Raw genomic sequence first — 20,606 nt, forward strand, 5'->3', positions numbered from 1 at the left:
GGAGCGGCGCGCGGGCGGGGCGCGGGCCGGCGGCGGGGAGGCGCCCGCGTCCAAGGCCCGGGCCGGGCCTTAGCGCCGCGCCATGGCGGAGACGAAGATCATCTATCACATGGACGAGGAGGAGACGCCGTACCTGGTCAAGCTGCCCGTGGCGCCCGAGCGCGTCACGCTGGCCGACTTCAAGAACGTGCTCAGCAACCGGCCCGTGCACGCCTACAAATTCTTTTTCAAGTCCATGGACCAGGACTTCGGGTCAGTGGGCCACAGGGCCTGTGCGCGGGCGCGCGTGTGGGCACCTGTCTGCGCCAGGCAGGGCAGATCCTGGGGCTGTGACCCGGGCGGTGCCTCCCCGTGCCTGCGCGCCCCGGTGCGGTGTGTCCCACCTGTCTGTGCCCTGAGCAGGGGACGCCTGGGCCCCTGACTGCCTGCCCAGGAGCCTGAGAGCTCTGGACGGTGGGCAGGCGAGGGTCCTGGCTTCTCCACCTGCCCTGGGTCCTGTCCTGAGTGTGACTTGCGGTGGAGGTCTGTAGTCCAGGTCGACCTCGAAAATACTACCTTGGCACCTGTCAGGCTCAGGGTCCTTTGCCCCCCTTATGTGGAGGTCAGATGCTTAGGGATGGCCTGGAGAGCTTGCGATTCATGGGGCTTGGGGTCAGAGGAGTGTCCGAGTGTTGGGAGGGGAGGGGTTGGGGTGGGGACAGGGTGCCGGCCACCCAGTGGGTTCCCTAGTTAGCATGGGGGAAATGAGGTGATCTGGGACAGGGGCACAGATCTGTCTGCTGGGGTCTGCAGACGTTTCTGGAGGCTCAGGATAGCCTCCTCCTGACCCCCTTCTCCCGGGCCCTCGGGACAGGGCAGAGGTCAAGGGTCACTGGGCAATGTGGGGCTTTATTCCACCCACCCCTGCCCCGGGGTTGCTGGCCACAGGGCTTCTGTCCCTGCTGAGCCACATGGCACTTGGGTTCCTGGGAGCGGCCCAGGCCAACTGCTGACTCGGGGCAGCTTCTGTGTCAGCGTCCGCATGTCTGCCCTTAGTGGTGGCTGTTCTGGCCGTGGGGACTTCCCGCTTGTGCTGGGCTGGGCCTCTGGAACGGTGAGCGGTGAGCTGGAGGCTGGCTGTCCGCTTGAGGCCTGACCCGGCACAGCCACGGGTAACCTGAGTCCCCTGCTCAGCGGTGCTGGGGCGGGGGCGGGGGGGGGCACCCAGAGGCCTCGTGCGCGGAGCAGGTGTGCCTGGGTGCCCTCAGGCAGCCCGTGTCCTTGTCTGTGGCTGCCTCTCGGGACTTTGACATTGAGCCATTTCCTGGATTCTGTGGTTTGCATGGGCCTTGGGCAGGCCCAGGTCAGGTCAAGCTGAGGCTACTTTGTGGCTCTCAGGAAGGCCTGAGGGACATGTGGGCGGCTGGACTCTCATGCCTCCCCAGCACCAGGGAGAGGCAGAGAAGGGGGCATGTGCTCTTGGCAGCCTGCAGCCCTGCCGGGCTCGTGTCAGGAGCCACCCCCAGGCTGGGCTCCCCTGGTAGGGCATTGATTTGGGGAGCCAGCCCTCGTTGGGTGATCTCCTACAGTCTCACTGCTCTGGGTCTGCTGTGCTTTGGCTGTGAGCACTGGGTATGTGAAAGGGTGCTTTTGTTTTTAACTTAGTTTATTATTTCAACAAAAATTACTGAAGTCACACATGCTCTGTCACAAACCAAAGCCAGCAGGGAATGTGAGGCACAGTGTGTGCCCAACCCCCTAGGTTGCTGCCCTTGGACCATGATCTGGGGTGCATCCTGAGGGCCCTGACCCTGGTCCTCCATCTGGTAGCTGCTGAGCTGCAGAGACCCCTGCCCCCATCAAGGTGCACTCCCAGCAGAGGCTGGGCCTGCTGGAGGATTTGCAGGACCCATGGGTGCCCTGGCCTAGGAGGTCAGTGGGCAGGCAGATCTGGGTCTTGAAGCACAAGTAGGAGTTCTTCAGGTTGTCCCAGCATGACTGGGTTGAGGGGGGAAAGAACAAGACCGGGCTAGTAGGCTGGGCTGGGACGGGGAGGGATTTGGGTGACTCTGGAAGGCGAAATGGGCAGACAGAGCAGGGGAGGCTCACCTTATTCCCCACCCCCGAGACCTCTGGTTTGTGGCCTGTTGGCCTCAGGGACCCTTGGAGAGGATCTGCCTCTTCCTCCCCTCCCCTGAGGTCTACCTACAGAGCTCCAAGTTTTATTTATTCTGTAGAATCATTTACTCAGTGTAATAAATTTCCTCTGGGAGGGGCTGAATAGTCACTCACACTTTAGTATAAATGAGAGCTGGAAGCTCACCCTAGATACCTAGTGGATGTAGCTGGAGGTTGGGGAAAGTGGGGGCAGGTCCTGGCTGGGCTGGGGCAGCAGCCCCCTCATAAGAGGGGTGGCCTCAGATTGGGGACTGTGAGGGCACCTGGTGAGCCTGGGCTTCCTGCCCCAACCCCTCAGCCCACTGTGGGCTGGGCCCTGAGTTCCTGGGGCCTCTGTTCCTGGCCACGGCTGGCCAGGAAGGGAACCCCTTCCCTTACTAAGTCTAAGGTGTGGCCACCGCCCCATGCTCTGGGCCGGGTCCCACTCCCCACGGGCATCTTTGGCCAAGTGGGTGGCGAGTCCTGCACCCACCTCCCACTTTTCCCATGCAGGTCACAGCTTTTGTGTCCCAGCGAAGCTGGGGAGGGTCTCTGGGCTTGTGCTCGGCTGGCCTGGAAGTGCCAGGCATTGGGTTTGGTGAGCGGCAGTGCAGGGAGACGTCTGGGCCCAGCCTTTGGGCTGAGTGGCAGAGGGTGAGGGTGTCTGGCTCACAGGTTTCTGCTGCCAGGGCTGCCTTGCCGATTCCAGGCCTGGCTGGACTTGGCAGTGGCCCTGGCCCCTGCATCTCTGCGCCAGGAGCTCTGGTCTGTGGGGCCATCTGTCTGTGGGCCCTGGGGGGTGCAGTGGGGGGCTGTGCTTGGCCTGGCGCAGGCTGCCTGAGCTCCCACTCTGCCCACCATCTGGGGTCAGTGCCCCTAGTGGTGTTGGGAGAGTCTAGATGGGTCACCCCCCGGAGCTTGTGGCAGGGCTTGGAGGACTTGGATCCACTCACCCCGAGGCCTGCAGAGCCTGGGCCTGGGCAGCAGGCAGTGAGGGGACAGAAGAAGGCTCTGGGGGAGCTGAGGACCCCGACCCATGGGGGAACACTGTGCCTCTGGGGACATAGTTGGGGCCATCCCACTGGGCCTCTGGGAGCCCAGGGGTCCCCCTGGGCCCCTGGCTCAGCTCCAAGGGCCCCGCTCTGAGCAGATTCCTTGGCGGGGCGAGTCTGCAGGGGTAGCGGGCGGGGATGGGCAGCCCAAGTTCTAGGGTAACTGGGATTTCGCCAGGAATCCTGAGGTTGTGGGCAAGATGCCAATGGGGGTGCCCCTGGGTGGCCACCACAAGGTTCAGTGTCTTCACTGACCACTGCTCCTGAGGTCTACTCTCAGACCCAGGGGAGCCCTGGGGTTGTGTGGGGGGCATTTCCCCAGGCTTGGCCAAGGCCTCCCCCAACCCCACCCCCGACCTCGTCCCTATCCCTGGTCATCGCCGGGGGTGGGCAGCGTGTGCCCCTGTGCCCTTTGTCCTGGGGGCTGGGGCACCTGCCCCTCCCTCCCTGCTGTCCCGGCCTAGCTGCCCCTCAGCGCCCCAACGCCCGGTGGAGGGCAGGATGCTCCGTAGTGCAGGCTGGAAAGGGCCAGGGAAGCAGCGCCTCTGGGCCCTGGGAGGGGCGTTCGTGTGTGGGTGGGCTACATGGGGGCCTCAGGCAGCCCCGGGCGGCGGGTCACCTGGAGGCTCTGGCCGTGTGGGCACTCAGCATGCCCCTGGGCCCCCCTGCCTGGGGTGTCCACCTCTGGGGGAGCCAGGCAGGCCCCGTGGTGTAAGTCAGAAAGGGCGAGGGCGGGGGCGGGGGGGTGGCAGGGGAGGCCGCCGGCCGGGCCACTGGGGCTGTGAAGTGGGAGCCAGGTCCCTCCCATGTCTCTGTCACCGCAGTCGCTCAGAGACGGTGCTTGGGGCCTGCTGGGCCCCCGGGAGGGCTTGCTGCAGCCCCGTCTGTTGGCTGCAGCTGGCAGAACCACAAGTGTCCCCAGGCCACCGCAGGTCTTCCTGGGGTGACAAACTTCTGTGTGGCCTCCTTGACTAAATCTTGGGCTGGGTCTCGGCCTCCCCAGAGCTCAGCTCTGCCGGACTGTGATGTGTGAGTGGGGGCCACAAACACAGTGTCTGCTCCTCACTGGGGAGAGGGGGTGTCCTGAGAAATGACTCTTTCTGTCCCTTGTTCTGTCCACCTCATCTGTACCTGTGTGGCTGGCCCTGGGATGCCACACAGGCACAGAACGGGGGGGTCACCGAAGGACCCTGGCGGGGTGCCCCCTCCCTCCCCAGCTGGCCCGTCTCCTCTGTCCACTCTGCCCTGAGGTCTTGGGCCCTCTCCTGGTGGGTGGGGTGGACTGGAGCCTTGCTCTCTGGATGGGAGCGTCCTGTGCCACCTGTTGCTGCCAGGGACTAGCCGAGTCGCGGTGTCTGTGCCCAGCGGGCCACAAGGCCGCTTCCCGCCTGGTCTCCCGGCTCCTGTTTCTGCACTGGGCCCAAGCCCAAGTGTAGGAACCTGCCACGCTGGGCAGGGCTGGCCTCCAGGGGGCAGGGCCTCGGGGCACCTCCTGCCACAGGCCCCGCCCTGCCTGCCCTGCTCTCCGGGCCTCCAGGCCACTGGGGAGGCCGCAGTGTGGGATGTGTCTGGGCCACAGCACTGCCCGCCCTGCCCCGTGGCCCTTCCCCTGCTGCCCTCCTCACCCCTTTGAACCTGACACCTGGACCTCCCCAACCAGTTTCTGGCCCCAGGGTCATTGGCCTCCTTCCCAGTTAGCATTGCCGGGCCCTTGGCGACCTGCCTCTCCCACCCCACCCCAAGCCCCCCTGAGTGGGGGCGGCATTAAGGGATAGGCCAGGGCTAGCCGCTGGGCAGTGGTATGGCTGGTGGCACTCGCTGCCCTCCAGGGCCTGAGGCTTCTCTGTGGCCCCAGCTGGCCCTGAGCTTGGCTGTCCTTCCAGGTCTCGAGTTGGGCTGGTGCCGTTGAGTGGGGGTCTGTTTTTGTCTCCCTGGCTGGGCCGATGGGCCGGGGGGCGGCCGCCTGCCCTTGGAGTGTGTGCGTGTCGGTCTGTGTGTTGTGCCCTCTCGACCTGCCCGCATCTGTGCTGAGGCCTGCTGTGAACCAGGCCCTGTTCTAGGCTGGCACGGTGGGCTCTGCCCTCACCATGCACAGGCCGGGGGGGCACAGAGGCGCAGAGCAAGGCAGATACTCGCATTTTAGGGCCGTCCAGGCAGTGACCCTTGGTGCTGGGAGTGTCTGGGTCCCCTTGGACCTGGACCCTGGAAGGGGCCCTTGGAAGGGTGGTAAAGGTTCCTGGGAAGGGAGGTGCCAGGTGCGGGCATCCGCACAGGCTGACATCTGGGCGTGTGGCTGGACGCCCCGTGTGGCCTGCACCCCAGACGAGCTGGGGCCCTCGTCCAGAGCCCAGTGCTGGGAGCAGGCCCCACTGCAGTGGCCTCACGGCTGCATCTGCCTGCAGGGTTGTGAAGGAGGAGATCTCCGACGACAATGCTAGGCTGCCCTGCTTCAACGGCCGCGTGGTCTCCTGGGTGAGTCCACGGGGTGCTGGCAGAGGGCCCTGGGCTGGTGGGAGTGGAGGAGGCTGGTCACCTGTGCCCCGGTGCCCTGCCAAGGCTTGCCTGGAAGCTGGTCCCTGAGCCCTGCTCTCCTCCGCAGCTGGTCCTGGCTGAGGGCACACACTCGGATGCAGGGTCTCAGGGCACTGACGGCCACGCAGACCTGCCTCCGCCTCTCGAGCGGACAGGCGGCATCGGGGACTCCCGGCCCCCCTCCTTCCAGTAAGGACTCTGAGGGGTGGCACTGAGCCCAGTGGTTCTGAGGGGCCTGTGTCCTGCCAGGCCTCTTAGGGGTGGGGAGGGGCAGGTCCCTGAGCAGGGACCCACGGTCAGTAGGCGCTGGTCAGCAGAGGAGGGGCGGGCGGAGAGGCCTGGAGTGGGCCGGCGGGTGGATGGGGGCCCCTGCTGGAGTCGGGGTCCCACCAGACGAGGGCAGCAGAGGAGCTGAGAGGGCGTTCGAGGTGTGAGTGGCCCGGCCGCCCCAGCCCAGCCCCCCTTGTCGGCACAGCCCGAATGTGGCCGGCAGCCGAGATGGGATGGACAACGAGACTGGCACGGAGTCCCTGGTCAGCCACCGGCGGGAGCGAGCCCGACGCCGGAACCGCGAGGAGGGTAACGAGGCCACACCCTTGACCTCCCCGGGACCCCATGGGTGCCCCAAGCCCCTGCTGACCCCCACGTACTGCCCTGTCCAGCGGGGGTCCCTTGGCAGAGGTTCCAGGACCCTAGTGGCCCCCCCAGCAACCCAGCGGTCACCCTGCCAGCTCCCAGGTCAACAGGTGCTCTAGGCTGCAGGGCCGCCCGTGACCTCCAGGGGACCCCACAGCCAGCCCCCCTCCCTGCTGTCCCCATAGCCGCCCGGACCAACGGGCACCCAAGGGGGGACCGGCGGCGGGACCTAGGGCTGCCCCCCGACAGCGCGTCCACCGTGCTGAGCAGTGAACTTGAGTCCAGCAGCTTCATCGACTCGGAGGAGGACGACAACACCAGCCGGTGGGCGAGGGCTGGGGTGCGAGGCGGGGCGGGGCGTGTGTGCAGGGTGTGTCCGCGTGCATGTGCACGTGTGGGCAGGGGGCCCTGCTGGTGGCTCGCTGTCTTGGGGGGGCGGCTTTCCCCAGGTCTGGCCCCGCCCCCGCCCCTCTGGCCTCAGTTTCCTCTGCCGCGTGGGGGAGGGGTGGCCAGGCCCTGACTCTGCGCCGACCGCCCCCACCCCCCCCACCCCCACCCCCCACGCCCCGACCCCGCCAGGCTGAGCAGCTCCACGGAGCAGAGCACCTCCTCCCGGCTCATCCGGAAGCACAAGCGCCGGCGGCGGAAGCAGCGCCTGCGGCAGACAGACCGGGTAGGTGTGGAGGCCCGAGCGGGCAGGTGGGTCCCAGCCGCGGTCCCACCCGCAGCCCCTCACCTGGCGCCCCCCGCAGGCCTCCTCCTTCAGCAGCATCACGGACTCCACCATGTCCCTGAATATCATCACCGTCACGCTCAACATGGGTGAGGCCTCGGCGGGGCAGGTCCTCGGGCCTGGCACGGGGTCCTCGGGTGGGGGGCACCTGCTCACTCCCCCTCTCTGCAGAGAGGCACCACTTCCTGGGCATCAGCATCGTGGGCCAGAGCAATGACCGGGGCGACGGCGGCATCTACATCGGCTCCATCATGAAGGGCGGCGCCGTGGCTGCCGACGGCCGCATCGAGCCGGGTGACATGCTGCTGCAGGTGCGGGGCCGGGGGAGCCACTGGGGGGCCGGGGGGCCGGCACCTGCACCCACCGCGCTGACCCCTCGTCCCCAGGTGAACGACGTCAACTTTGAGAACATGAGCAACGACGACGCGGTGCGGGTCCTGCGGGAGATCGTGTCCCAGACAGGGTGAGGCGCGGGGCGGGCGGGGCAGGGGCTGAGAGTTGGGGGGGGTCCCCCCGGGGCCTCGCCGTGTGACCCGCCCTCCCCGCAGGCCCATCAGCCTCACTGTGGCCAAGTGCTGGGACCCGACGCCCCGCAGCTACTTCACCATCCCGAGGGGTGAGTGACCCCACGGGGCCAGCGGGGCGGGGGCGGGGGGTGCCCAGCGCGGCCTGAAGGTCCTCTCTCCTCTGCGCCCCTGTGCTCTGCTCTCTCTCCCGCCGTCCGTCCGTCCGTCTGTTGCCGCGCGGTGGCCGCCCAGCTGACCCCGTTCGGCCCATTGACCCGGCCGCCTGGCTGTCGCACACGGCGGCGCTGACCGGAGCCCTGCCCCGCTACGGTACGAGCCCCTGCTCCAGCGCCGTCTCGCGCACCAGCACCTCCTCACTAACCAGCTCGGTGCCCGGCGCTCCGCGTAAGTGGTGGCTCACGAGACCAGGGAACTGAGGCCCCAGGCGAGGGCCTGGCCGCGGCGCCCCGGATGGGGATGGTCGGTTGCACCCGAGGCCCAGCCCATGCCAGGCTCCGGCAGTCAGATGCAGCGCCCACAGGGCTCCGCCCTCCTCCCAGCCTCTGGTGGAGGTGGAAGATGCCTGGAGGGGCCCGGCCAGCCCAGGGGTCTGCCTGCGGGGCGGGGCGGGGAGGGGCGGCTGTCTGAGCAGGGCCCTCACCTGGCTTTCCTGCCACTAACATGACTAATGGCCCCGAGCTCGCGGGGGAGGGGGTTGAAGAGGCCCGATCTCCGCCCGTGGGTTCCTCGTCCTGGTTGGATCCCAGATTCTGATGAAGCGACTGCAGGGTAGGAGACGAAGGTCCAGCCCCCACCCACCCCCATGTGCCGGCTCCCTGACCCTCGGAGCTGTCAAGCAGTGGGGCTGGACCCCCCCAGTCACTGGGCCAGCAGAGTCTGGTCTCTGAGGGGGTGCGGCAGGTGGGGCCTGGGGTCCATTCTGACCCCCACCCCGTCTGTCAGCCACTCGGGCTGAGGAGGAGGCCGTGCCTTGCAGAGCTGGAGGAGGTGCCGCTGACGGTGAAGAGTGACATGGGCGCTGTCGTCCGGGTCATGCAGCTGCCGGACTCAGGCCTGGAGATCCGCGACCGCATGTGGCTCAAGATCACCATCGCCAACGCCGTCATTGGTGAGGGTCCCACGGCCAGCAGAGGGGGCGGGGCGGGGCGGCCCCGGGCCCCTGCCTCACGGCCGCCCACCACACCAGGGGCGGACGTGGTGGACTGGCTGTACACGCACCTGGAGGGCTTCCGTGAGCGGCGGGAGGCGCGCAGGTACGCCAGCAGCATGCTGAAGCGCGGCTTCCTGCGGCACACGGTGAACAAGATCACCTTCTCCGAGCAGTGCTACTACGTCTTCGGGGACCTGTGCAGCAGTGAGTAGGGGCTGCGGGGCGGGGTCCCCAGAGGGCCCGCCCACGCCGCCCCACGCCCGCCCCACGCCAACCCCGCCCCCACCCCCGCCCCGCGCCACCCACCCCCCTCACCCCCGCCTACCCCTTCGCAGACTTCGCGGCGCTGAACCTCAACAGCGGCTCCAGCGGGGCCTCGGATCAGGACACGCTGGCCCCGCTGCCCCACCCGGCCGCCCCCTGGCCCCTGGGGCAGGGCTACCCCTACCAGTACCCGGGGCCCCCGCCCTGCTTCCCGCCCGCGTACCAGGACCCCGGCTTCGGCTACGGCAGCGGCAGTGCTGGCAGTCAGCAGAGTGAAGGTGAGGGCCTCCCGCCCGGCCGCCACACCTTCCCCACCGCCTAGCTCTGCCCTGTGTGCCGGTTCCTCCACCCTGTGCGCTCCCATCCGCTCTGTGCTTGGGCCCTGGGTGGCTCCTTCTAGAAGGGGCGAGTGGTCGAAGGGGGGCCAGAGAGAAGAACCCGGAGGCTTCAGGGGTTGCGTGTGGGGGCCGGTGCTCCAGCCGTGGCAGAGGCCAGAGGTGGTGTGGGAAGGATGGGGGCGTCGGGGTGTGGTGGCCCGGGTGGGGGAGTGGCATGGGGACCCCAGGACACAGTGGAGGACAGAGACTTCCGCCTTCCACCTGCAGCCGGAGGTGACAGTTTCATAGACGGCCCAGCCCGATGCTGGGATGTGTGGGGCAGCTGAGCGGGAAGCTTGGGGTGTCCCTGAGGAGGGGACCTGTTGGAAGTGTCCCGAGGCTGAGTGGGGTCAGTGAGGTCCATGGGCCCGTGCCCCCAGCGTCTGGGGAGAGGTCTGGTGGCTGGCCCGGTGGACCCAGAAAGGGACGGGGAGACAGGAGAGTGGATCGGAGGATAGTGGTGTCTGAGGGGAAGCCGTGTTGTGCACCTGTGGACCCTGGACAGGCCCAGCCGGTGGGGTCACACCCTGGTAGCAGGGTGTGGGTGCCCAGCCGGGCCTGCTCTGTAACTCATCTATCCCTTGCTTTGTGCTGGGCAAGCCTTAGACTGAAGGACTAGCGGAACGGACCCTCGGGGCCGGTAAGCCAGGGTCCTGCCCGGCGTCCCTCCCGGCACATCCCCAGCCAGTGGGCGTCTTCAGGTTCCCGACACTTCCTGAGCCCAGGAGGGGCTGAGCCGAGTGGCCAGCCAGGGCTCCAGGGTCAGACGAAAGGCGGGTCTTGGGTGGGGAGCCCAAGATGGCCGGCAGGTGCGCCAAGCACACACGGCCTTCTCTGGGTCTCGGTTTCTCAGCTGCAAGACCAGGCCCTCGGTCCAGGCACTGGGGTGAGGAGTGGGGGCACTGAGCTGGCCCTGGTGTCCCTGCCTGTCTGCCACTGCCCCCCCGCCCCCCCCCCCCGGCCTGCTGCAGCTGCTCTTGCTTCCCTGGGCGGGGCCGGCCCAGCCCTTGTGTCTGCATGGCTCCCCCCTCCACCTGCACCCCAGCTCAGGACCACCAGGCTCTGCCCCTGGTTGTCCTCACAATGGCCGGCCATCTTGGAAGAGGCAAGGCCCGGCACTGACCGTCCCATTCCTCTCCCCCCTTCTTGACCCCAGGAAGCAAAAGCAGTGGGTCCACCCGGAGCGCTGGCGGGAGCAGCCGTCGGGCCCTGGGGCGCGAGAAGGAGAGCCGGTCGGCTGGAGCTGGGGGCAGTGGCAGCGAGTCGGACCACACAGTGCCAAGCGGGGTGGGCAGCGGCGGCTGGCGGGAGCGTCCTGCTGGCCAGCTCAGCCGTGGCAGCAGCCCGCGCAGCCAGGCCTCGGCCGCCGCCCCAGGGCTTCCCCCGCTGCACCCCCTGACAAAGGCGTACTCGGTGGTGGGCGGGCCGCCTGGGGGGCCGCCTGTCCGGGAGCTGGCCGCTGTCCCCCCAGAGCTGACAGGCAGCCGCCAGTCCTTCCAGAAGGCCATGGGGAACCCCTGTGAGTTCTTTGTCGATATCATGTGACCAAGGAAAGAGTGCTTCCGGCCTGGCCACTGCTTCCAGCCAGTGGTCCTGCTGCCCCTGCAGGAGGGGCTGCACCTGGAGCTTGTGTGGCCTTCGTGGCCTTCCTGGGTCAGACCAGCCTGTGCTTCGTGCCATGGGGTCTGGGCCTGGCCAGAGTGGCAGCAGGCTGGAGGAGAGGGGCTGAGGGTAGCCCAGGCCACCGTAACCTGGATGGCAGCCCATCCTCCTGGCCAGAGCAGCTGTGTCTGTGCAGACCCCGGTGGGGGGGCCTCCATCTCCCTGTGCTCAGGCAGGTCTGACCTGCCCGCCTTGGCGTGTGCCTCAGGGACCCGCACTCGCCCACAGTGCTGTGCACGGGGCCTCAGGTTGAGCTGAGAGGTGGCCGCTAGGCCTGGGCCCCCCTCTTCACCCGGTTCACAGGCCCCACCCCCCATCCTGCCCAGGCCGGGGTGGGGGGCCCTCTCGGGGGTAGGGTCCTAGCCCCGAGGCCTCTCTCTGGCTGCCCAGGGTAGGGATCTAATTTATTTATTTATTGCCTGGCCTGTGTGCTCCACGGGGTGGCGGCCAAGTCAGCTGTCCCCCACTCCCAGCCACTGGAGCAGAGTTTCATGTGTTCACCCCCACCCCGCAGGGACACACGGTGTGTCTGAAGGTGTGCGGGAGGACGGTGAGGGGGAGATGGCAGGAGAGGGAAGGTGACACTGAGGGCAAGGGCCACAGATGCACACAGCTGCTGCCGGGGCGGGGTCTGGGGCAGAGGGCGTGGCCAGTTCGCCCCTCCCCGCGGTCCTGGGGTGGCCGCGCACGCACGCACGCACGCACGCACGCACGCTGCTCCCTCCGTCCAGCGTCGCTGGCCTGCACACGTCTGCACTGTAGATACTGTGCGGAGCTGGAGCGTCGTCCAGGTAGTTAATAGAGCTGCTTCTGTGTAAATGCTATTTTAAACACTAAAAAGCATTTAATTTTATGGGACCGACGTGTGATCTGTGTCTCTTTTTAACCACTTTAGGAGATTGGGGTGCAGGGGCCGGGTCAGCTTCCCCAGGGTCCGTCCGAGAGCTGACCCAGGACCCAGGGACAAGGCCCTGGCCGCAGCAGTCCTGGCGGGCGGTCTTCTGTCTGTGGTGCTGGCTCCTGGCTCCGGTGGGGGGTGCGGGGGGTGGAGGGTGGGGTGGGGTGGGTCGTCCTTGCGGCTGCTGCTGGCCTTGGTGCTGACCCCCGACCCTGGCCGGGCTCTGTCCGCGGTGCTGGAGGGGACTGGCCACATTCTACTGGCTCGCTGGCCAGGGAGAGAAGGAAGCTGGGTGCCCCCTCCTTCCTGAGCGGGTCTCTGCCCTGCACTGGGGCCCACAGTCAGGCACACACCCCTGCAGAGGAGTCAAGAAAGCCCCACCCACCCACCAACCTCCCACTCCTACGATGCTTGGACAGGATGCTGGGGGGGGGCCCAGGCTGGGCCCAGCCAGGCAAGTGGTATCCAGCTTTGCCTTCACATGGTTTGGCTGGGGGCTTTCCTGTGCGCTCAGCCTGGGCTACGGGGGGCCCCGAGGAAGCCTCCATGGGCCTCTGTCTGGAACAGTGGCGCTGGGTCACCTGTGCAGGCCAGGGCTTGGCTGGGGCAGGGACAGAGCCTGCCTCTGGGGCCCCAGGGGTTGAGATCCCACGGAGCTGAGGCCCCTTATGCACTCTGGAGGTCACTGTGGGGTCAAGGTCAGCAGAATGTAGGGCTGGGGAGTCACAGCGGAGTTGGGGCACAGTCTAGGTTGCTGCATAGGGACTTGGTCTGGGGGCACCTTGACTAGGTATGAGTTCACTGGGGTGAGGTCACTGGGTCAGGGGTCGCTTGTTTTCTCCCTGAGTCTCCTCCCCGCCCCCACTGCTGCCTCGCCCTCTGGCATCGCCAGGACCCCCTCCCAGGAAGAACTCAGGGGTGTTGAGGTCCGGCCGCCACAGCAGCAGGTAGCACTTAGGCAGGTGGGAGGTGCCCAGGATGCCCAGCACACAGAAGAGGATGGCGCCCACCTGCACGGCAGGCTGGGAGACCGTGTGCACGTCGGCAAAGGGGGACGAAGGAGACCCAGGTGATGAAGTAGGCCAGCATGGCAGAGGTCAGGCCGCGGGCACCGTTGTAGCCCCCGGGCCGGCTCTTTACCGGGAAGGTGCCCAGGAAGCAGAGGAAAGCCAGCGTGGCGTTCACCAGGCCGAAGCTGACCCAGGAGCGCACGTGGCAGTGCACCAGTGCCTCCGTGGACGGCACTTGCCAGCCTGTCGGCACCTCCGGCGGGAAGATACCAGCCAGCACCCCACAGGCGGCTGCAGAGCCGGTCTGCCTAGCTCGGCTGCAGCTCTGACCCCACGAAGATCTCAGCCGCCTGCAGGAAGGGTGTGCTCCAGCAGCCGGTGAGCAGGAGGTGGTGCAGCGGCGGCTGGGCCAGGCAGCTGGCAGGGCTGGGCCGGCTGGGAAACAGGAGGACGCTGAGGCAGACAAGGCCCAGGCAGAGCAGGCCTGTGGCCCCCCACCCGAGGCCCGAACCATGGGCTGTGCCGGCGCCAGATGAAGAGTCCCAGGGCTGCCAGCACCAGGCCCAGAGCCGGGGGCAGAGCAGAAGCAGCCCCAGGAACTTGGGCCGGCGGGGGAGGCACCGGTGCTCCAGTCCGGGGACCTGTGGTCCTGGTCACACTTGCTGCAGAGGGCAGGGGGAGGAGAGGGGGGTGCTGGGGGCCGTCGGCTTCCCCCAGCCTCGCCCCTGCCACGGCCTCTGGCCTCAGAGCCAGGCCTGTGCCCCCGACCCTGCGGGGACCCTCCCTCGCTCGTGCGACAGTGTGGGAAGGCCCCTCAGAGGGCTCACCTGGGTTGCGCTGGTAGCTGCCTGCTTTGCAGTCGGTACCGTCGTAACAGCAGGAGTGGAAGCCCTTAACGCGGTGCACCTGGCCCTCCTTGCACTGCCGTGAGCACTGGGGCACGGGCTCCGGGCACGGGCTCCTGGCACGGGCCCCGGGGCTCAGGCTCCGCACGGCTGGCTGCAGCTGCCCGAGCCCTGGGGGCCGCCCCGCTCCCTCAGGCAGGGCTGGCGCTCACCTGGTTTCCCTGCGTGTGCCACCTCACCTGGGAGTGCCAGAGCTGCAGGCTGCCATTGAAGGTGCCCACGGTACGCAGTGTGGGCGTCCGGTCCCACCGTACCCACAGCTTCTGGTCATGATTCACGTCCACGTTCCCGTTGGTGTCAAACCGCAGGCTCAGGTTGTGCGTGTTCTCCGGGTGCTGGCGGGGGGGGGGGGGGGGGGGGGGGGGCCCCCCCCCAGCCCCCCCAGCCCAGACCTGCTCCCACTGTCCCTCCTCCCTGGTGGCGCTGGTGGCACAGCTCCCGTGCCCTCACCTGCCAGGGCCGCACGGGCTCCCGCACAGGGCAGCCCGAGGTGTCGCAGAGCAGCGTGTTGTGGAGCGCCTGGGCCACGCTGTACACAGCTGCGAAGGCGCGAAGGTCTGGCGGTGCAGCAGCCCGTCAGTCACGTTCTCCAGGGTGATGCAGTCACACTGAGGGCAGCGCGGCCCCACCACGTGCTCCTCCAGGCCTGGCTGCCCTGCGTCCAGCGAGGCGCAGTAGGCGGGGTCCGCGGCCAGGGCCAGGCACGTCTGCACGTAGGACGGGAACTCGGGCATCTGGGCGCCCTGACGCGGGACGCCGAGCACGGTACCCACCCGGTCCATGCTGGGCAGCGTCATGACCAGGTTTGAGGGCAGCCAGGCCTCGCTGGCCACCCACATCTTGGGCGAGAGCCTGTAGCAGATGCTGTAGCTGAAGAGGGTGCGGGCAGTGCAGGCAGAGAACACCTCACCACCTGCACGCTGCTCTGGTTCACCCGGCGTGGCAGGCCCTGCACGGAGCCCAGCCGCGGGCTGCCGGCTCTGGGCAGCGGCACCCAGCGCTCGCACGCGATTCAAGTGCCCTTGGCGTCGTCCAGGCCAGAGAAGAGGCACAGGCCCTGCCAGCTGTACTTGTCTTTGCTGCCCACGGCGGCCACCCAGCTCCAGTGCAGCTCCCGCAGCAGCTCCACCACGGCCGCCACCTGCACGTGGTCGCTGGGCACCGTGTGGAGGAAGGACGGGAACGTCTCGCGGCTGCTCAGCCAGTCCGTGCTGGCGCCGTAGCTGACCTGCGGGTCCAAGGCAGCTCCTGACGCAGGGGCTCCCGAGGCGGGCAGGAGGGGGGACGCGGGCTGGGGGGTGCACGTGCGGCATGAGGAAGAAGCTGGTGACCAGGGCGACCTCGAAGGAGTGGGACCCGATGACGGCCAGCACGTGGGGCTGGTACTGCATATAATCGTAGTAGGCGGCGACGCTGCAGCTGCCGGCCTTGGCCATGAACACCAAGCTGGGCTTCGCGGCGACCATGGGCTCCCAGCACGTGTTGAAGAAGTTGTAGCCCAGGCGCAGCCCCGGGGATCAGGGTGGACCCGCTGTTGATCTCCTCCATGGCCATCGTCGTGGCCAGCGCCCAGAGCAGCCCAGGGGACGAGAGCATCCTCAGCTGAGCCCAGGGGGGCAGAGCCCCCCAGCACGTAGTCCCCTGGCCAGCTGAGCAGCGGGGCCCCTGCCCTGACGCCCAGGACAGCCGCGAGGCCCAGGAGAGCCAGGCCTGGCATGGCAGGTGGCAGCTTCCAGCAGGGACGGCAAGTGGGCAGACTGACCGGGGCGCCAGATATGGGGAGTCGGGGCGTGGAGGGGCAGAGGATTTGTTTAGCAAAGCGCTTGCCTGTCCTCACCTGCCAGCTCGGGGCCCTGGAGATGTCCTCCATCTCCTGGGCCCCACAGGTGTGCTCACATTGGATTCAACCTGATGCCACCACTAGGCTCTCTGGCTGACAGTGACCCGGGCAGGCAGGCTTTGGGCAGCCGCTGACTGTGACCTTGCTACCTGCCTGTGCCCAAGCCCCTGGCACCCACCTATTCCTGGAGAGGGGTCACCCTGTACCCGTCTGCCAGAGGGGCCTGGATTCTCTGGCTGCCTGTGAGACAGGCTTGGAGGTGCCAATGCCCCAGGGAGTGGGCACAGAAACACTCCCTCCAGCCCTGGGGAGGCACTGTCGGCAGTCGGGGTGGGAGACTGCAGGGGTGGCTCCCTTGGCAGGCCCAGGGGCAGCCTGGGGGGGTGCGTCCCACAGCCCTGCAGGCCAGCCAGGAGGACAGTGGGTGGCCGGATGGCCCGCTCCCACCCCGTGGCGAGGGTGGGGAGGGTCCCGAGGGGGAGGCCGTGGGCTCTCAGCCTGCCTGGGGACAGTGCACCTTGAGGGTCTAAGGCCTAGAAGCTGCGGGGCCCCGTGGCTGGCCGTGTTCACACCGGCCTGGGCCCTGCCTGCGCGGGCCAGGCTCGCAGCTGGGCCCGAGGAGCGGCATGCAAGCGAGGGAGGAAATGCCGTAACCAAGCGGGTCAGCCCCAGGGTGTGCCGGGGGCCTGGGGGCCCGGCCAGCAGCTCCCGCTTAGCCTCTGGGTGCCTGAGGACCCGTCTCCCCCAGTCTGGGGCTGGGGGCCTCACTGACACCAGGCTGCAGGCACCCAGAGGAGCTGGGGGAGGCTAGCGATGGCCCTGGGGTATGGCGGTGGGGCCCGGCAGACATTTATGGGACGTGGTCTAGGGATCCAGTCCTTGCCTGTCTCCACTGCCCTGTGGGGCGCGCACACATGGCACAGCACACACGCTACACGCATGCGCAGGGCCTGCACCTGCACCATTGCATGCACACGTGCACACACGTGCAGCCCTCACTGTCTGGCTCGGGGGAATCCCAGGCTGTTCCCCCAGTCACTGGCCTTTGCAGGCACACCAGGCTCTGGTCCCCGCTGGGTGTGGGGACTTGGAGGTGGCTTGTGTTGGGCACTGCTATTCAGTGCTGGCTTTGGGGCAGCGTCTGAGAGGACCCTCCCTGACAGGTATCCTCCTTCTGTCCAGGCCACTGCCATGGCGTGAGCAGCCCCCCTCCACTGGCTGCAGTCCAGGCAAATTTTCTTCTCTCTACACGGTGTGTGGCTGGCCTCAGACCTGCGTTTCCAACTCAGCCACTTAGGTGATTCTGTGACTCAGTTTTTTCACCTCTAAAGTGGGGATAATGTGGACCTTGGCAACAGATGGGGTTCGGCAGGGCTAAAGCTTGCACAGAGATGGGCAGGACCCCAGCACTGGCCGGGGCATACCTCACGTCCCTGTGGTTGACACAGCCCTGACTGCCTGGGAGCAGGTACCTGGCACACCCGACACCCCCGTCCTGGAGAGCAGCAGTTCTGCTAAGTGCAGTTTATTTATTTTGGAAAAGCCATCACCCGTATTACAGCTTCTAAGGGTACCTGAAAGCTTGCACTTATGTACGTTTGCTGCACGGTGAATAATGTCCCCTTGGCACCTGAGGTCCTGGCCTCACAGTGAAGAGGCAGTGGGTGGGGCCAGGCCCCCAAGCTTCCTGCACTTCATCCACCCGGGAAAGGCCTGACTGGACATGAGTGTACCTTAGCTGAGGGTAAAGATGAGATGCCCAGGCAAAGGAGAGGCCGGGCGTGGAGCAGACGGCCAGCGTCTGCCTTCTCCGTGAAGCCTGTCTGCAGCGGCTGGATGCTCTGAATGGCTCCCGACGAGCTCAGCTCACAGGGGGACCCAGAAAGTTCCACGGTGGGACTGATAGGTCCCGGCTGCCCCCACCCAGCTCTGGATTAGGGGAAGCCCACCCCACCTGGGCCTGCCAGCCCCTAGGGTAGGTCCAGCAGGGCGTGCTCGGCGTACAGCCTCTGGGAGATGTCGTAGACGCGTTCAATGAAGGGCAGGGCCTCGCCCAGCATCTCCACGGCCTGCTCGGGGGACCCCACGTTCATGGTCTCCAGGAAGACCTTGCGTGTGGGCAGTGCACAGAAGGCCACGGTAACGGCGCGGCGGATGATCCAAGGGTGGTAGGCGGCCAGCGAGGCATTGTAAGAGTCAGTGCAGAGCGCGGCAGTGCGCGCGTCCTCAGGGCTGGTGCGGATGCCCTCCAGGAAGAGCTGCAGCCAGTGCAGGGCGCGGTGCAGCCGCAGCACCGTCCGGCAGCCCGAGTCAGGGTGGCGGGAGCGCCTCTCCAGGTCCACCAGCTGGCTGCCCACCTCGTAGGCCACCATGGCCTGCAGGGTGCTATAGTGCTCCTGCTGGGGGCCACCGCACAGCTGCTCCATGATCTGCAGCTTCGCCACCACATCCTTGGAGATGAACGAGAAGATGGTGCCCAGGCTGTTCAGGAACCTGCGCAAGGGAGGCGGGCGCTCAGCTGGGGGTGCGGGGGAGAGCACCCCCCACCTTCTGGGCCGCGAGTGAGGACAGCCGACCAGCACCGGGCCAGCAGGTGCCTACAAGTGCCGGCGGGACGCAGGTGGCGCAAGTGGGACGCATGGCCAGGAAAGGCCCTCGCACGCACCTGACCAGCCCCCTCCAGCTGGCGAGGTAGTGGTCCAACAGCACCTCTTCCTTCTCGTTGAGACACTGCTTGAAACTGAGCAGGACAACTTTCAGATTAAACTCTGACTCCAAGTCATCCATTTCAACAGGAACTGAAACACACCGGGAGTCAGGCTGTGGGTTGTCTCCTGGTGAGGAGGCTCCCTCCTTGGGTCATTATTTCGGGGAGGGAGGGCAGGGGCAGCTGGAAAGAAACAGCTGGGCTACTGCTGCTCCCCAGTGAAAGCCCACAATAACCCCCATCCCCAGGCCAGCCCCTCCTCCCCAGGAGCCCACCTCGCTCTGCTCGGGTCACACACTCACAGACACACAGGCCTGGCCCGGCTCTTAGCACGGCCCCCCGACGCTCAGGCTTGTCAAACCACTGCCACGTCTCACTCGCAGGAGGCGTCTCTGCTCAGGTTTCCTTGCTGGTTTATAGTCTGTCTCTCTTGAGTGTATGTCTGTTCCTACTAACTGGAGAAGTATTTGCTGAGTCCCCACCCAGAGCCAGGCACCCATTCCAGTGCACTGTGAGTGAGACCGACAGCCTGGCCCCGCTGAGGCAACATCCTAGTGGCAGGTGTGTGTGTGTGTGATAATAGCAAAGACAGGAAGTTCAACACAGTAGGTAAAAGGAGAAGCACCGTGGCGAGGCAGACTGTGGGCTGAGGCTGGAGGGCCATGCCCTTCCCTGCTTGAAGCTGCCTGGCAACACAGAGCAGAGGCTGCGGGGTCAGCATTTGCCGACAGATGGACAGACACCAGTCTTCTCACTCCTACTGTAACTGTACCCGTCGCACACAGAAGGGCAGCTGGAGCACACACAGGTTTTCTCACACTCTGAAGACAGCCACAGGCCCTCCCCCAGCCCCAGGGAGTCCAGAAGTGCCCCAGGCCAGAGGCCTGCTCTGGATTCTGGCATTCATATAGTCACTCCACAAACACCCAAGTGCCCAAGCGTTAGTGGGTGTCGCTGGGCACCTCAGCCCCTGCCTCCCTGGGTGCCTGGGGCCTGCACTGCGGTGTGGCTCTGACAGGTCCTGGGGACTGAGCTGTGTCTCACCTCATGTCCAGGACAAGCTCTCACCCCTTTGGGCATGGGGGTTCCTGTGCTCTTGGTGCTGGGAGCACTGTGGGAGCCCGGTCACCCGAGGTGTGTGGTGAGAGCTCAGCCAGGAGAGCACACTAGTGCCTGGGCAGGGTCTGCCTTCCACTGTGCGGGCAAATCGTGCACTGTTCTAAGACCCTGTCCCACATCTTTGGGGAAAATGGGCCCGCACACCCTCCCCTGCCCACCACCCAGGCTGCTGGGAGCATCTGATGGGGCCCAGTAGGTGCTGCTGAGGCCCTGCAGGCCCCACGGCTTGGCCGCATGCCTGGCACTGGGTGGAGTGCCCAGAGGTGAGCTCACCCTGTCTTCAGGTGTGGGGGACAGCCGGGCCTGGACTCAGGAAGATAACACTCCGGAGGTTTCTAGAACACCCCTCCCCTCTCTCAGGCCCTCAGTCTTCTGTCCACCGAGCAGATGGCCTCTGAGGCCCTCAGGGCTACCTTCCTGGTCACCAGACATCCTGTGGGCCTGGCCTTCCTGCCCAGAACCTGAGCCAGCAGCCAACAGGAGGTGCCAGCAGCCTTTCAGAGCTTGGAAAAAACAGGAAGGGCAGGGGCGGCGCGGCCGGGGGCGGGCAGCCTGCCAGCTCTGGGAAGGTGATGCAGGGCACCGCCAAGGCTCCCCCAGGGGCAGTCCACGGTCCCAAGGTCAGGGCTCGTCCTGAGGCCGGCCTGAGCACCGCAGCCCTGTGGCTGACAGCAAGCTGAAGGACCCCAGGAAAAAGGGGGCAACCCTCCGGCACCACAGCCCCAGTCTCGCCTGCTAAGGGGGCTCCGGGTGGCGCCGAGGTGGGATCCGGGGCTCGGGTGGGTCCTGCTCCAGCTGAGGCCCAGGGATGGCTCAGGGGCCCGGGGTCCGGGCCAGCGCGGGAGTCAGGTCCTCGGCCGCCCCCTCCCACGCCCGGTTCGGTTGGGGTGGGTTTCCTCAGCGCCAGCTCGATCCCACCGCGTCCGGCTCACCTGCAACGCCGCCCCTCACCTGCCCCGCGCAGCCGCAGTGGAGGCCGCGGCCCTGCCCCCGGCCACTGACCCACCGCCCGGGATTGGCTGCCGGCCGCCCAATCAGAAGGTCCGATGCGCGGGTCC

General features: G+C 67.0%; 3 protein-coding genes across 7 annotated transcripts; 1 reads left to right on the forward strand and 2 right to left on the reverse strand.

Moving 5' to 3' along the window:
* Positions 1-6: 6 nt before the first annotated feature.
* On the forward strand, positions 7-11,927 carry DVL1 (dishevelled segment polarity protein 1). Of its 2 annotated transcripts, none has more exons than XM_027110555.1 (15): positions 7-252; positions 5,591-5,660; positions 5,788-5,909; positions 6,196-6,299; positions 6,542-6,680; positions 6,936-7,029; positions 7,109-7,178; positions 7,261-7,400; positions 7,476-7,552; positions 7,638-7,705; positions 7,848-8,000; positions 8,593-8,724; positions 8,803-8,970; positions 9,102-9,308; positions 10,564-11,927. In XM_027110555.1, exons 1-15 carry the CDS (start codon positions 83-85, stop codon positions 10,950-10,952), a joined length of 2,103 nt encoding a protein of 700 aa, XP_026966356.1. In that variant the 5' UTR covers positions 7-82; the 3' UTR covers positions 10,953-11,927. The 2 variants fall into 2 exon arrangements, with proteins under 2 accessions (XP_026966356.1, XP_026966357.1); XM_027110556.1 differs by having other exon boundaries at positions 7,848-7,925.
* On the reverse strand, positions 11,477-17,400 carry TAS1R3 (taste 1 receptor member 3). Its single transcript, XM_027110586.1, is given in 13 exon segments — positions 11,477-13,014; positions 13,016-13,243; positions 13,245-13,490; positions 13,492-13,549; positions 13,552-13,603; positions 13,776-13,922; positions 14,035-14,217; positions 14,333-14,430; positions 14,433-14,789; positions 14,792-15,110; positions 15,187-15,396; positions 15,398-15,476; positions 15,478-17,400. Coding segments are annotated over 13 exon segments (2,487 nt in total). The 5' UTR covers positions 15,753-17,400; the 3' UTR covers positions 11,477-12,779.
* A 9-nt stretch (positions 17,401-17,409) lies between these two features.
* Positions 17,410-20,583, reverse strand: CPTP (ceramide-1-phosphate transfer protein). 4 transcript variants are annotated; one of them, XM_027110585.1, is made up of 3 exons: positions 20,481-20,583; positions 18,388-18,520; positions 17,410-18,215 (listed from the first exon to the last, which is right to left on the reverse strand). In XM_027110585.1, exons 2-3 carry the CDS (start codon positions 18,507-18,509, stop codon positions 17,693-17,695), a joined length of 645 nt encoding a protein of 214 aa, XP_026966386.1. In that variant the 5' UTR covers positions 18,510-18,520; positions 20,481-20,583; the 3' UTR covers positions 17,410-17,692. The 4 variants fall into 4 exon arrangements, with proteins under 4 accessions (XP_026966386.1, XP_026966385.1, XP_026966384.1 ...); XM_027110584.1 differs by lacking the exon at positions 20,481-20,583 and adding an exon at positions 20,281-20,474; XM_027110583.1 differs by lacking the exon at positions 20,481-20,583 and adding an exon at positions 19,822-20,474.
* Positions 20,584-20,606: the final 23 nt, after the last annotated feature.

The sequence above is a fragment of the Aethalodelphis obliquidens genome, unplaced genomic scaffold (assembly GCF_003676395.1).
Source record: "Aethalodelphis obliquidens isolate GAN/ISIS:26980383/991018 unplaced genomic scaffold, ASM367639v1 scaffold9, whole genome shotgun sequence".
NCBI lineage: Eukaryota > Metazoa > Chordata > Mammalia > Artiodactyla > Delphinidae > Aethalodelphis > Aethalodelphis obliquidens.